The 13,548-nt window shown below is 24.9% G+C and overlaps 1 protein-coding gene across 2 annotated transcripts in view; it reads left to right on the top strand.

Annotated features, from left to right (window-relative positions):
• The window catches only part of LOC107447968 (protein VAC14 homolog), a 20,649-nt gene extending 10,488 nt beyond the window's left edge, over positions 1-10,161 (top strand). Inside the window, exons 10-17 of one of the 2 annotated variants that reach the window (XM_071182208.1) lie at positions 406-471; positions 1,054-1,280; positions 2,693-2,867; positions 3,692-3,810; positions 6,458-6,537; positions 7,670-7,829; positions 8,972-9,127; positions 10,029-10,161. In XM_071182208.1, the coding sequence (XP_071038309.1) occupies positions 406-471; positions 1,054-1,280; positions 2,693-2,867; positions 3,692-3,810; positions 6,458-6,537; positions 7,670-7,829; positions 8,972-9,086 (942 nt within the window). In that variant the 3' untranslated portion in view covers positions 9,087-9,127; positions 10,029-10,161. Of the gene's footprint in view, positions 1-405; positions 472-1,053; positions 1,281-2,692; positions 2,868-3,691; positions 3,811-6,457; positions 6,538-7,669; positions 7,830-8,971; positions 9,151-10,028 lie in introns of those variants that run through there. The other variant, XM_016063024.3, reaches the window with a different exon arrangement.
• The last annotated feature ends 3,387 nt before the right edge of the window (positions 10,162-13,548 follow it).

Raw genomic sequence — 13,548 nt, 5'->3', positions numbered from 1 at the left:
GCAGTGATTCTCAACCACTGTGCCGCGGCACTTTTGTGTGACGCCAAATTCTTAAAATGTGCCGCCAAATATTAGAAATGATACAATAAAAATTATAATACTTTTTTTTATTTCGAGTAAAGTTTAAATTAAAGAAAAGTGTATATTATATATAATATTATATATACATACATAATATTATATATATATATATATATATACACAATAAAACTTTTTAGAACTCTATAAAATGAGTGTACTTGTGTTATTTTAATTGATCAAACAGTAAGGAATAAATGTTTATTAGCAATTTTCTTCACCAAAATATTTGTCATTTTGCAAATATCACCAGTTTTAAATTCATTAGGTATTATAAAATTTGATAATTAAAAAATGGAAATAATACTATGTCTTTTTATTTTGCAGTTATTCATGTACGTTGAAGATATATTTCCTGTTCTTCTTCAAACCTTATCTGATCCCTCTGATGAGGTAGGAAAAATTTGAAATATCTTTCTAACAATTTTTGGCAAAGCTGTTGAACTTAATCATTCCTTTTAATTAAAAAGTATTTCTTGTTCATTAAAATTATTTTATAAATTGGTTGAATTTCTATTAAATTTATAGGGTACTTAATTAAACTAATAAAATCGAGCATTCCATTACTTTTTTAAATTATATTTACATTTAGTTTTTTCTTAATTTAAAATTTTTAGAATATTTTATTAACTTTGTTTGATAAATCTTAAGAACTTAATCATTTCCTTCAATTGAAAGATATTTTTTGCTCACTAAAAACTATATTACATGTAAGAATATTGTATGATCTCAAGTAACTGCTAATATAGCATAAATACTACTTTACCCTTTAAGTGTTAGTGCCGGCTTTTTTTGAGATTTCAGATGTAGTCTTTCCTATTTCAAAAAAACCGGTTTCTTTATGTATTTAGAGCTACTGTTCTATCTTTGTGAGCAACAATAACATCTAATTTCTTAGTTAAGTCCAATGCAACAAGTTACTATATTTTATTAAATTGTAATTTCAATTTTTGCAATTATTTATTTTTTATTTAGGTAGTTCTTTTAGATCTTGAAGTTTTAGCTGAAATATCAAAGTCATCAGCTGGAATGAAATACCATTGTGGTTTAGAAAATGTTGCCTCGAGTTACTTGATGAAAGAATTAAAACTGAAAGCACCTGCTAATCTCAATAGTTATTTCACTAGTTTTATGATGTCTCTCTTGCATTTATTCAATACTAATAATCAATTATTTGAAACCAAATGCCCATTTATTATTAGGTAAAAAACTGTCTTTTTTCTATGAAACAAATTATTACAATTGCATAAACTTATTCAAGTTTTATTTATTTATTTTTGATCGAAATTTCACTTACATAAACAGCTTTTAACACTTATCTATTATATTTTATTTTTATAATTTAATTTATGTATAATAGTTTAATGTAATTAATTTAAATATTTTGGTTGATAAAATGTAATATTAGGTTCATTTAAGTGATATTACTTTTGAAAATTAATCAATAATGGGGTTTAAGATAACATATATATAGTTACAATCAGTGGTTTGAAAAACTACATTATTTTTATTGTTATCTACTGGTCTATTAGAAATGTAATTAATTTCACCTACAACTCCTTTTTTTAACTGTAGTGACTTCAAACTTATTTTAAAATGTAGTTACCATTTGACTACTTTTAGGAGATAAACTTCACTGAAAAACTTAATTTTAACTCTTGTTTAAAATTGTTTTGAATAAAAAATTGGCTCATATGAACTTGAAGAATTATTAAGAAATATTTATCCATATTTACATGAACAAGTTTGTTATTCTAAACCATTTTATAGGATTTTATTCCTTTAACCTACAACATCCAATGAAAAGGGCCTACCTTCTCGGCAGTGAATATTTTGTTTAAGAAATAATCAGATATTTGCATTTTTTTAAGTGTTTAATGCTCTTTTGTTTCCCCTAAGAAATGAAATACATCAAAAATTACTGAAAATATAATCCCTTAAATTGAAATAACATCAATGTTTCTTGAATGTGCGTTCGCATTTGAAGGTGTGGCTAAAGTGATAAGGGCTAGTGTACATGTTTTTATTAATGCACAATCACAGGAATGTTCTCCTTACGTTATTGACAAACCTGCAATGATTTGTACCAATCATATTCAAAAAAAAGTGATTCATTACTAAACTAAAAGTGATTCTTTACTAAACTAATTTTAAAAGTAGATGCTAGAAATCACTACAAACTACTGTTTTTTTATTATTATTATTTATTTATTTATTTTTTTTTTGTTGCACTGCTTAATCGGCCACTTTTTTTAAAAAAAAAGTAGAATACTGCAAACATTGAAGAAAAAAAAAGTAACATTTACGGTAGTTTTGCTATGTGTAACCACTGATGTAAACTATACCGTAATGAACCTTATTGTTTAGGATTAATTAAAGATGTAACCTTATTATTTATAACAAGATTAGTATTATTTTGAATGATTGTTTTCTTTCAATGCTAATGTTAAATTGGCATGTACAAAGTCTTCAGTGTTAAAAATTATTTTTGTCTTAGGTGGCATATTTGTCAACATTTTTTGTAATGAAATCAAATATTATTTGAGATCACATGAAATCATTTAATAAAAGACTAATGATTCCACATTCATATTTTGAATTAATATCTTTATAGGCAGCTCTGCATATTATTGAATGCTGAAGAAATCTATCTCACTTTATCTGAAATTCTAGTCATTTACAACGATTCTCGTTTTTCATGTCATATGGTTCATACCTTAAATAACATCCTTCTAACCTCCACAGAACTTTTTGAGCTTAGAAACCAATTAAAAGAGCTGAAAACAGAGGTAAATAATTTACTATTTTTTATATAGTTACTCTGATATTTTGTAATCAGCTTTAATCCTTGGTTTTATTTTTAAGTTTTATTAAGATTGCTCTTGAATATTATGCAGAATTAAAAATTAATTTACTCTATTACCTACTCTAGAATTTCTGCTTTGTTTTGCTTGCACTATTAGTAAATTATTAATCTAGAATGAAATTTACAAAAACAATTGCTTATAAAATTTGTATGCTTAACACTTGTATAGTATAATTTATAAATTTATGAAATATTTTTTTAATTCAATTTACTGTTTGAATCACAAAATGAATTATAACACTAGTTATTTGAAAATAAATTATTCAGATTTGCATTGAGTTTTTTGTATTTTTAATGTTATATTGTCTGTAAATAAATGAATTGATCAGAAGTATTGTATGTATTTTTAAAGCACACACCACTCTGAAAAAATGCAACTAATATACAAGAAAAAAATTGTATTTACAAAATTATTCAGATTTAAAACTAAAAGCATAACAAATTTTACTAAAGCATTACTCAACAATTTTTTTAAGTGCCATGGCTACTGGGATTAGTAGATCTCTGCTAACTAAAATTTGCTTATACTTGGAAATATTATTTCTCTCTCTTTGTTTATTACTAAAACCATATGAAACATGATTATTTCTTTTTGTTGACTATTTAAGTTACCTTATTTCTTATTCTAAGTAGGAAATTATTTTTGCTATCCTACTTATAATTGTAAAAATATTAACTTTTTACTCTGAGTTTGTCTTTTATATATATATGTATGTATATAATATTGCTTTTTTTGTATTTAAATAGAGTAGCTGGTCATTATTTAAGTGCCTGTACCTCTCTTGGTGCCATAGTCCAGTTGCCACTGTATCTTTGTGTCTTTTAGCTCAAACTTACAAACATGCCTGTGATCTTTTACAGCTTTTGTATCCTTTTAAATGTTATTAAAATTAAGATGTGGTGCATATAAAAGCTGATTTTAGTACCGAAAGAATAAAATGTATCTTTGCTGTATTTATAAGAGTAGAGTGACACAGACCTGCCTGCTCTCAGGCTTTTGTATCCAATCTCAGGAAATAAGGCCACCCATGTATATTCCCAGGATATTTTTTTCATCGAATAAATGTATGAATTGGCAGGTTCATGCTCACTTTGCATGCAGCCCCCAAAACTTTCTTTCAGATCAATGATTTTGTAGTTGCTCAACTTTGGTTTATCCTTTTTTTTTTTCTCAAACATTATTGATAAACTTGATAAATTATGTCTGTGGATAAACCAGAAAATGGTATCAACAAACAACCATATTGCGGAGAATTTCTCTTTTTAAAATTATGTGTTAATTCATACTAAAATAGCTAATTTAAATAATAATTCAATTCTTACTTTTTCAAGCACCAAGTTTTTTGTTGATAGTTTTTCTGTGTAAGTCGAAGTTTCATGAAAATATGATAACACTTGTCTCTTAATATTCTATAAACTCAAGTTTTTTTGCTTTACTCTGAAAATACATTTCAAAATTTTTTTATTTAATGTAAAGTCTGTAGCAGAAAAATTAATGCCTCTGTGTGTGTAATGCCAATGTGTTGGCCAAATTAAACATACTTCAGTAATTAACCATTTCCTATACTGATGCAACCAATGAGGGAATATTCAGCCTAATCCAAAAAAATCTATACATAAGTCTATATTTTGTTAAATTTGAAGAATTTGTTAACATGGAAGAGAAACCAAAAAAAAAAAAGAAATCGTAAAAGCTTTTACAAAACATTTTTAAAAAATTTTAATTCTCCCAGTCAGTCTATTTTAAAACAATAGTTTAATTTAATATTTTTCAATTTTTAAGGATAAAAAAGCTACCTAAATAAATTTAATATAAGGAATGTGAATTTATTTGTTTATATTTTTATTATAGCTTAGCTTACTCAGCTTAGGTAGTACTATGCTACTGTCACAGTAAGTCTCAGGCTTTTCGAATTTGAGGTTGACAAGTTTGATAACACCATTCTTCAACATTATTTAAATAATAACTTTAATAGTACCTGTGTTAGCCAGTATAAGAAAATTAATTTTAAATTAAGAAAATTATTTTAAAGTACTATTTCAACCAAAAGTCTGATTTTCAACATTTAAAAAATTCAATGTTTTTTTTTTTTTTTTAAGCGACAAAGTACTACAGGTAGTAAAACATTTTCGGTGGTAAAATAGGTGCAACAAATGCAAAAATTTAAAATTTTGTTATAGCCATTGCATTTACATTCACAAATGAATTTTTGACTAACATTGAACATTTCAGCAATTATATCAGACCTGAACTGTATAATGTCAGACACAGATTTTTCTGTTAAGGCAATGTATTTGAATTTTGTTATTCCTTAAATATAATTCTTACCTGCTTCAATAATTAAATTATTCGCTCTATGGCAATTAGCTGCTTCAGTTACTTAGAAGCATAAACTTCTGAAGGAGAGAAACCATGCAAAAAACCACGGCAGAACAAATAGATTTTTTTAACCCAAGTGGAAGAAACTCTTTTTTTTTTAAAAAAAAAAAAGAATCAAATATTTAAATATTTTTATAATCATAATCAAGTAGTGTTAAATATGAATACTCAAACTGACTCTTAAATAATATGTAGATTTAATATGTTAATGTTGTTATATAGATTTAAAATTTTTTGTATGACTCATAACTAATATGACATATAGATTTTAAAATTTTGTATGCATCTAAAATTTATGAAAATATTTATTTTTTAAAAAAATTATATTCGAGAATTGAAACTTTAATTTATAAAATTTAAGCTTGTTTTAATACTTATTGGTAAACAATAAGTAGGTTATTTTTAGTTTTTGCCATTCCGTACAGTTTCCTAGAAGAAATAAAATCCTCGCCCTGGTTTGAGTGAGCACTAAATTTTTCTTTGGTTTCAGAACATGAACTTGTTACTTTCCATGTCACATATCAGGACCTTAATCTTTTGACTATACCATCCTGATAAAGAAGTTAGTAATATAATATGCTCTTGTAACATCTGACATAATGTTTGTAACATCTAACTTGAAAAAAATGTTTGTTTAAGTACTTACTATTTATATTTTACCTTACAAATTGACTTACATAGCCATTTTGATCACTGGAGAAAAAAACTTAACTATTAACTATTTTTTTTATGCTTTAAATAGTAAACATAGCCTGATAAAATTCAGTTGAGTTTTGTTCTTCAATTTTTTCTCTATAGATTTTTAAATACATCAATTATAATTATGATTAACCTATATTTCTATAAGTATTCTTATCTTATTGTGAAATAATAAGTTTTTGAAATAAAAAATTTTGACGAGGTAGTTTTTATGTAGCTGAAATACTGAAGATAACGTTGAAAGTTGATGAGAAACTATTGTTCATTTTCCGATTTTGGGGTATGATTTTAAAATTATAAATAGAAATAATGTTAACTAATACTTATACATAAAAATAATATGACTTAAACAAATTTAATTATAAAAATTTAACATTTTTTTCAATGTATGCTTATTAAAAATGTGTATAAATTAATCTTAACCTTATAAACAGTGGTGATATTGAAGTAACAGTTGATTTTTTAACAGAGATTGATAAATTAGTGCAGCTCATAGAATCACCAATTTTTACTTGTAAGTTTCATATTCTATTTTATTCCCTTTACGATTATAATAATTGCTAGAAATTGATTATAAATATTTCATATTTTTTTGTTACAAAAGTTATTTTTCTTATTTTTTATATTTTACTTTTCACCCAAAATTTTAATTGTTTTGGACCTAGTGCAAATTTTATGCTTGTTAGTGTTATTCGTTGTATCATGCAATTAAATTTATCAGAATTGTTATGCTTTTAAATCCTCAATTTCTGTAAAGTTTTTCAAAATCCCTGAAACGGTAAGCATTAAGTATTAGACAGATAGTCTTATTTAAAATTAAAATTCATATAAATATATATTCATATAAAATTAAAATTCATACATTCTGATTCAAAATTGTTATTATTTGCATTACATATAAGGACAATTCCATGATATGAAGGACAACATAACAAAACAATAAACATTAGATAGCGTCTCTCCATTAAAAAATTTCTTCGTTTTTTATTAACTATTTTAGGTATAAAATCGTTTTTGAAGTATTTTTTAATGATAATAAAAAATTTTATTAAAGTTTTAATATATTTGTAACCTCAGCCACCAGAGCTTTTTCTCAGTTTTTATTTGTCATTTCATGTGTACTTGCAATGTTCTTGTTAATTTAACTTTTTTTTAAAATAAGTTTAAAAAATCAATTCCATTATTGCTTATAGAAGGAGAATTTCAAAATAAAAACATGAGGCTTTACTCCTATTCTTTCTATGTAATGTCAGTTACATTTTATATTTTTAAACTAAATAAAAAATTTATTTCTCTTACTTTTTTCTTATGTGCATAATACTATTAGGCTACTAAAAAACATTTCATATAATTTTTAAAAAAATTATTAAATATATATCAGTAAATAAAAGTTTAAAAATAAGAAATTTTTTCAAAATGTAATGTCAATCACTATGAAATCATCCATAGGTGGAATAAATATATTATGTCATAGTGATGTCAATTTTCGAAATAACTTACTATAATAACTATATTAAATTAAGTACAATTACATTTCAGTTAATAAATATTTTCAAAATATATTCTATTTTTGTGAATAATTTTTAATTATGCATTGAAAACTATGATTGTAGTTTTTAGTAACTACATTTTTTTGTTTTATTCAGTTATGAGATTACAGTTACTAGATGCACAGCAAAATCCTTATTTAGTAAAGAGTCTTTATGGTCTTCTAATGCTACTACCTCAAAGTGATGCATTCCATACTCTGAAAAACAGGCTGGCTTGTGTACCAAACGTTCAACTCATGCCTCCATTAAAGTCAAAGTTAGTAAATTTATTTATTAAAAAATCTATGCAATAGCAAAAAAATAGTTACTTTATTTATTAAACTTTTCATTTTTTTTTTTTTACAGTCAAAATAATTTTTCTCAGATAAATAGTATTTTAAAGTAATTCAATCTTTAAAAGTTAACTATTATTATGTTCTTAGTTTTATTATAATTTCATTTGTTTGAATATTATTTTATTGTAGGTAAATGTTAATTTTTTCATAACTTAGATTACAATATATTAAACTGCGATATAATGATCACTTTCATTCCAAATCTTTATTTAATTTCATTGATACATTTATTTTTACATTTGTAAATCATTTCTGATATTTTTATGCATGTCTTTAAATTAGCCTGTTTATAATAAAAGAATGTACTTTGTAAACAGTTTTCTTATGTTTCTAAATATCGTAAAGCTGATTTTTTGTAAATTAACTAAAATATCACTAAAAGTATTTTTCCTACAAAATTTTCACTTATTTAATGCTTTATTCCGCTGTAAATATGGACCAATTATAATCCTGCCAAGTCTTTGAACAAACATGTTAACAATAAAAGCTTTTCAACCCATCACACGAAGAACCTGAGCTAGGAAATATAATTTTCTATTAATTACGTCATTCAAAATCAAAGTGTAAAAATAACGATAGTTAATTCAGATTAGAAGTGGAAAAACATAGTCACCACTCATCACAAGGAGGGACCATTATTTATCTATTTATCAAAAATCCAGTCAATTACTATAAAAAAGAATAGTTTAACATTATTTAATGAAAGATAAAACTTAATATGCATTTCATATTATGTTTATAAACACTGGCCTTCAGTGCTCATTAAGAACAATTATATCACATTAATTAATATTTATTTTGCATTTCAAATCTATAATTAGAATACTTATTTATGTTACAAGTGTGTAACTGAGAAAAAGTTTCAATGGAAGTTATCATTCATTCATAAAATGATTATACAGGATTAAGATGAAATAATTTTCAAATATATAATGCTTATTAATGGCATGACAACTCTATTGCAATCAATAATAAATGAGATTCAGTTTTCTTTGATTTTACTCTTACCCTTTTCAATTGCTATTCCATCTTCAATCATTTAATTTTATTTTTATTTTTGTAGATCAAAAGAAGATCGTAAACCTCCTTCTTTTATAAATTTTGATGAACTTATTTCACATTTCAAAGAACTTCAGGATAGACGCTTGAAAGAAAAGAAGGCTATAGTCTGGAAATAATATTTAATTCTTTTATAAATACAATTTTCTATAAATTCTGTGTAAGATATCTTTTATATATATATATATATCATAGTTGTATTATAATCATAATGAGATGTTTTTATTCACATGTATTATTTTAAAAGTATCAATAAATTTGTTGAGTTTTACCTTTTTGTACAAATTAAAATAGCTATAGATTATTTAATATAATAGTATTGCTTTTATTTGAAATGTTTTAAATAAATGCCCTTTAATGTATATTTTTATATTATGAAATTTTTTATTTAGGAAACTCTTTTATATCAAATAGTATTAAGCATGTTGATAATCATTAAATATTTATTTTATTTTTCAAATTACAGTTGTATCCACTTTAATTTATGTTACTTATATTATGTGATTATGTTTATTTTTATCAGTTTTTTTTTCATAATTTTTTTTAAACTGTTATATTTCTTTAATGAATACCATGTATCTCAGTGTATTAGTCGACCCCGCATTTTTGATTAACAGATAGCAAATTTCTGGTATCTCAGGTAGGTGTATAATTCAACCACTGAAAAAAACTAAATTTGAAAATTTCTAACATTAAAAAAAAAATTTATTTAGTCAGTCTTAGTCATGTCCAACTTATTGCCAGTAAGTCAATCGCTTGATTTTCGTAAAATAAAAAATTCGTAAATTAAAAAGTTGACTTATAAACTAGGATATACTGAACTTTCTTCAATAATTTTGAATGTCAAATTATTATGCCAGAGAATTTGCATTTATGAAACAAAAATAACAATTTCTTGCATGAAAAAAAAGTGGATATAAAAATTGTAACACAATATTCACTGTGAAATAAATAGTTATTCCCTTCATGCGATTTTCTTTTCAATCTCAATTTTTTATTCAAAATTGTAGAATATCTTTTGCAAGGAATATAACAAAAAAATTTATTTTTATGTATTCCAGTTCTAATGCAAGCAAGAAGAAAATAATGAATACTGTCATTTTTTTTTTTGATCCAATGACTTTTCAATGACAATTAAGGAAAAGTAAACTTGACCATAGTAATATTCAATATTAAATTATTTATGTGGCAGCTCTCAACACACTGCACGATCTTTAACATTTATAGAAAATTGTTTTTTTTCTTCCTATTGACCTCTTCGGCTCTGAATCCTGAATTGGGTAGATTAAAAATCAGAGTGCTTAGATACGCTGCACTATATATAAGTATCTTAAATATGAATTGTAATATTCAGCCAATTCCTAAACTAATCATAAGATGTTATAATAATAGGACACCAAGCTAGAATTAAGCAAAATGAGAACATTTTTTCAGTTGAATGAACTAAATTTTCATTCAAATTATTCAATTTGGCATAAAGAGTTTAATTTCTATTATGGAATAATTTTAAAATGGAATTATATATAATATTTTGAAATAATAATATAATATTGTAGAAACTAAAAAAAAAAGTGCATCTACCTTTTAACTGCAAATGGCTTAAAAAGTGTATTAAACATGTATAATGGCTTAAAACACGTACATGTATTTCTTGCATGTATGTATAGTAGACACTAGGTTTTAAAAATAAGGAATATGGAGTAATGTATTCTTGTAAAGATGTGTTCTAATATTATGACGCTAGGGCCGAAGTGGTTAATGATTCGATATAAATAAAGTAGGTAGCTCTTCTACTGCTGTTGCTCTTCTATGTATACATTATGTAGCTCTTCTGATGATGATTATGTAAAACTCACAGAAAAAATTCTTAATTGAAGTTAAGGGAAATTTTATAAGCTAATTATATTACAGTAAAAATTGTTCACGAATTCATAAATATTTATTTGTAATTTTAAAAAATAACATATTTTTAAATTTTCTTGAGACGATTGATTAAAATTATTAAGAACAAGTAGTATGGAATGCTGCCCAACTTTATGACAAACTGCATCTATTTCTAAAGACTATAATATGTGCTAGCTGTATTATGATTGATTGCAGATTTATTTTTTTGCCAAATATTCATACTTTTTCCTAATAGTTCCACTTTACACGTTTGACTACTAGCTATTTTTTATATGTTATGAATTGTGAAAATAAAACACCTTGTACTGCAATATTAAATAGTTTAATGATGAAATTCAATGTTTTTTTTTTTCAAAATATTAAAAATTTAACGTTTTAAAATATATAATTTGTATTGCATGACATATAATTTATTTTTTTGTGATGTCTTTATATTATTACTATATTTTCGTATACTAAATTATGAAAGAATGTCAAAATACATTTGTAATAAAAGATTTGTTAAATAAAAAGAATATTCTGTATCATTATTGACTATAAGAAAATCTCAGTCCTAAATAACTTGTGCAAAGATTGTTTCACAAATACCAGTATTATGCACTGCACTGATATGCAGGAGTGCACTGATCGGATTGTTGCCACTCTAATTAACCACCTTGAATTATAGATGAACTGAATTAATAAACTTAAAATAATCAAATTTCCTCACCTGTGTAAACCTTTATAAACAGTTTTAACTTGTTTGCTTAATTTCATTATTAAAATTTACACAAGCATTAGCAAATATAAGTTCATTCTGAATTGCTATAGAGTTAAAAAGATAAGGTGCTATAGAGGAACAACCAGTATGTTCTAATGTTGTTCTGGGTAAAATAGTAGGTAATGCAGGTTATTATAACTTTGAAATTAGCAATTTAATAACTGTCTAAAAATCAAAATTTTGAAACATTAAAAAAGAAAGATGTATTTAATTGCAGACATATTCCCTTGCTCCAAGAGAATTCAAAGTTGAAAAAAAAGAACTTCGAAATAGATATTCAATGTTGCTAAGCTATTGATTACTTCAATATTGATTGTAAGAACTACTACAATAAAAAAATGGTTAGCTGGAGGATTTCTAAGATTGTTAATCCTGGTTTTGAAATATGATAATCAACATTTGCTATGGCAAATTCAATATAGCCTTTTGAAGAATTGATTGTTTAAAGTAAATTATTTCTTGATATTGACTTTAAATTGCAGGTATACGACAGATAAATTGTACTATTAATCAAACACTATTTCAACTTCAATTTTAACCCTTTACTGTATAGTGTTGTCTCTAAAAACATTCTTTTTTGAGGAGAGATCTGCATTTTTTTAAAATCTAGTATGGGTTTGATATTTTTTTAATTGTGGTTTTAACATTCACAAAAGTAATTAAGGATGCAAATAATGCTAACTTATATAACGAAATAGGTCGTTTAGAGGTTTATCATTAATAAATGGTAAATTTTTTAAAGATTTACTATAATAAATCTTTAAAAAATTTAGTATACTAAGTAAACTATTTGTGAAAGAAATGAAAACCGTAGTTGAAATTCTTTTTTTATTCTGGGGCAAAAAAAGATGTTAAATTGATTTGATAGTTAAAATCGCTCAAAAGTTACACAGGTAGCATAGATTAAATAAAATTTGGAATGGAATTTTTTTTTTAGTGTGTACTACTAGAATTAGCTCCGTCATCGTGTTTTGATAAAATTTCAATTTTCACTAATTTTGTTTTATTTTTATTAACGCTAAAAAAGTAGTATTTTTATTAATAATAATAAAGAAAGTGAAATACAAAAGTTCCCTTATGATCCACTTCCTTTTCACTTCTCCTCACCACGTAAATTTAGGCCAGCTTAATAACCCCTTCAAATTGTGGTTATAATTCTGAGAATTTTAAACCGTATACAGTTGGAAACCTTAGTTCCTGTATCCTTAGTACACTTACATATTAAGACAATTTCCTACATTGTTGGAAAGATTAAAAATGATTAGTGATCACTGAAAATTTTGACCCACAATATGCTAATGTTCACTACTTAAATTAAGAATTTTGTCGTCCTTTCGTTTAACTTAGACGGAATACTGGATTTTTTATGGATGCCTACGAACTATCAATTTAATGTTCGTGTAAAGAACCATATAGTGATTGAGATCCTCTATAAGTCCGCTTATTAAGTGTATGGAAACGCATGTGCGTAAGAGGTAGCATACTTCTGCTTATAGCAAAATTTATACTTCATATATCTTTTGTAGCCCTTCAAGAGACTCAATTTCACTTACTATAATGTCCTACCTTTTCCAAAGTTGAACATTTGCTAGTAAAAAACATTTTTGATATTCTTCTGCTTTGATTTTCAGAGCATTAGTTCTAAATTAGTCTGCACAGAATATCGGTATTAAATCTTCGCAATATTTGAGTTGAATGGTTCTTAATGCAAACTTTCTAAACATTTTACGAGTGAAATATGGTTTATAAATCATTTATTTACGGTTTTTAAACCTATTTTGCTGTTATTTATTAATCAATGAATCAGCGCAGATGCCTCATCTGGTTTAAAGTGTTCCATCACTTTTTCACAGCAGCAAGAACAGTTCGTTGGATGAAACTAAGGATAAAAATCAATGGCAACAAAGCGTCATATT

This window comes from Parasteatoda tepidariorum, chromosome 1 (assembly GCF_043381705.1).
Source record: "Parasteatoda tepidariorum isolate YZ-2023 chromosome 1, CAS_Ptep_4.0, whole genome shotgun sequence".
Classification (NCBI taxonomy): domain Eukaryota; kingdom Metazoa; phylum Arthropoda; class Arachnida; order Araneae; family Theridiidae; genus Parasteatoda; species Parasteatoda tepidariorum.
This window is presented reverse-complemented; position numbering and strand designations above follow the sequence as displayed.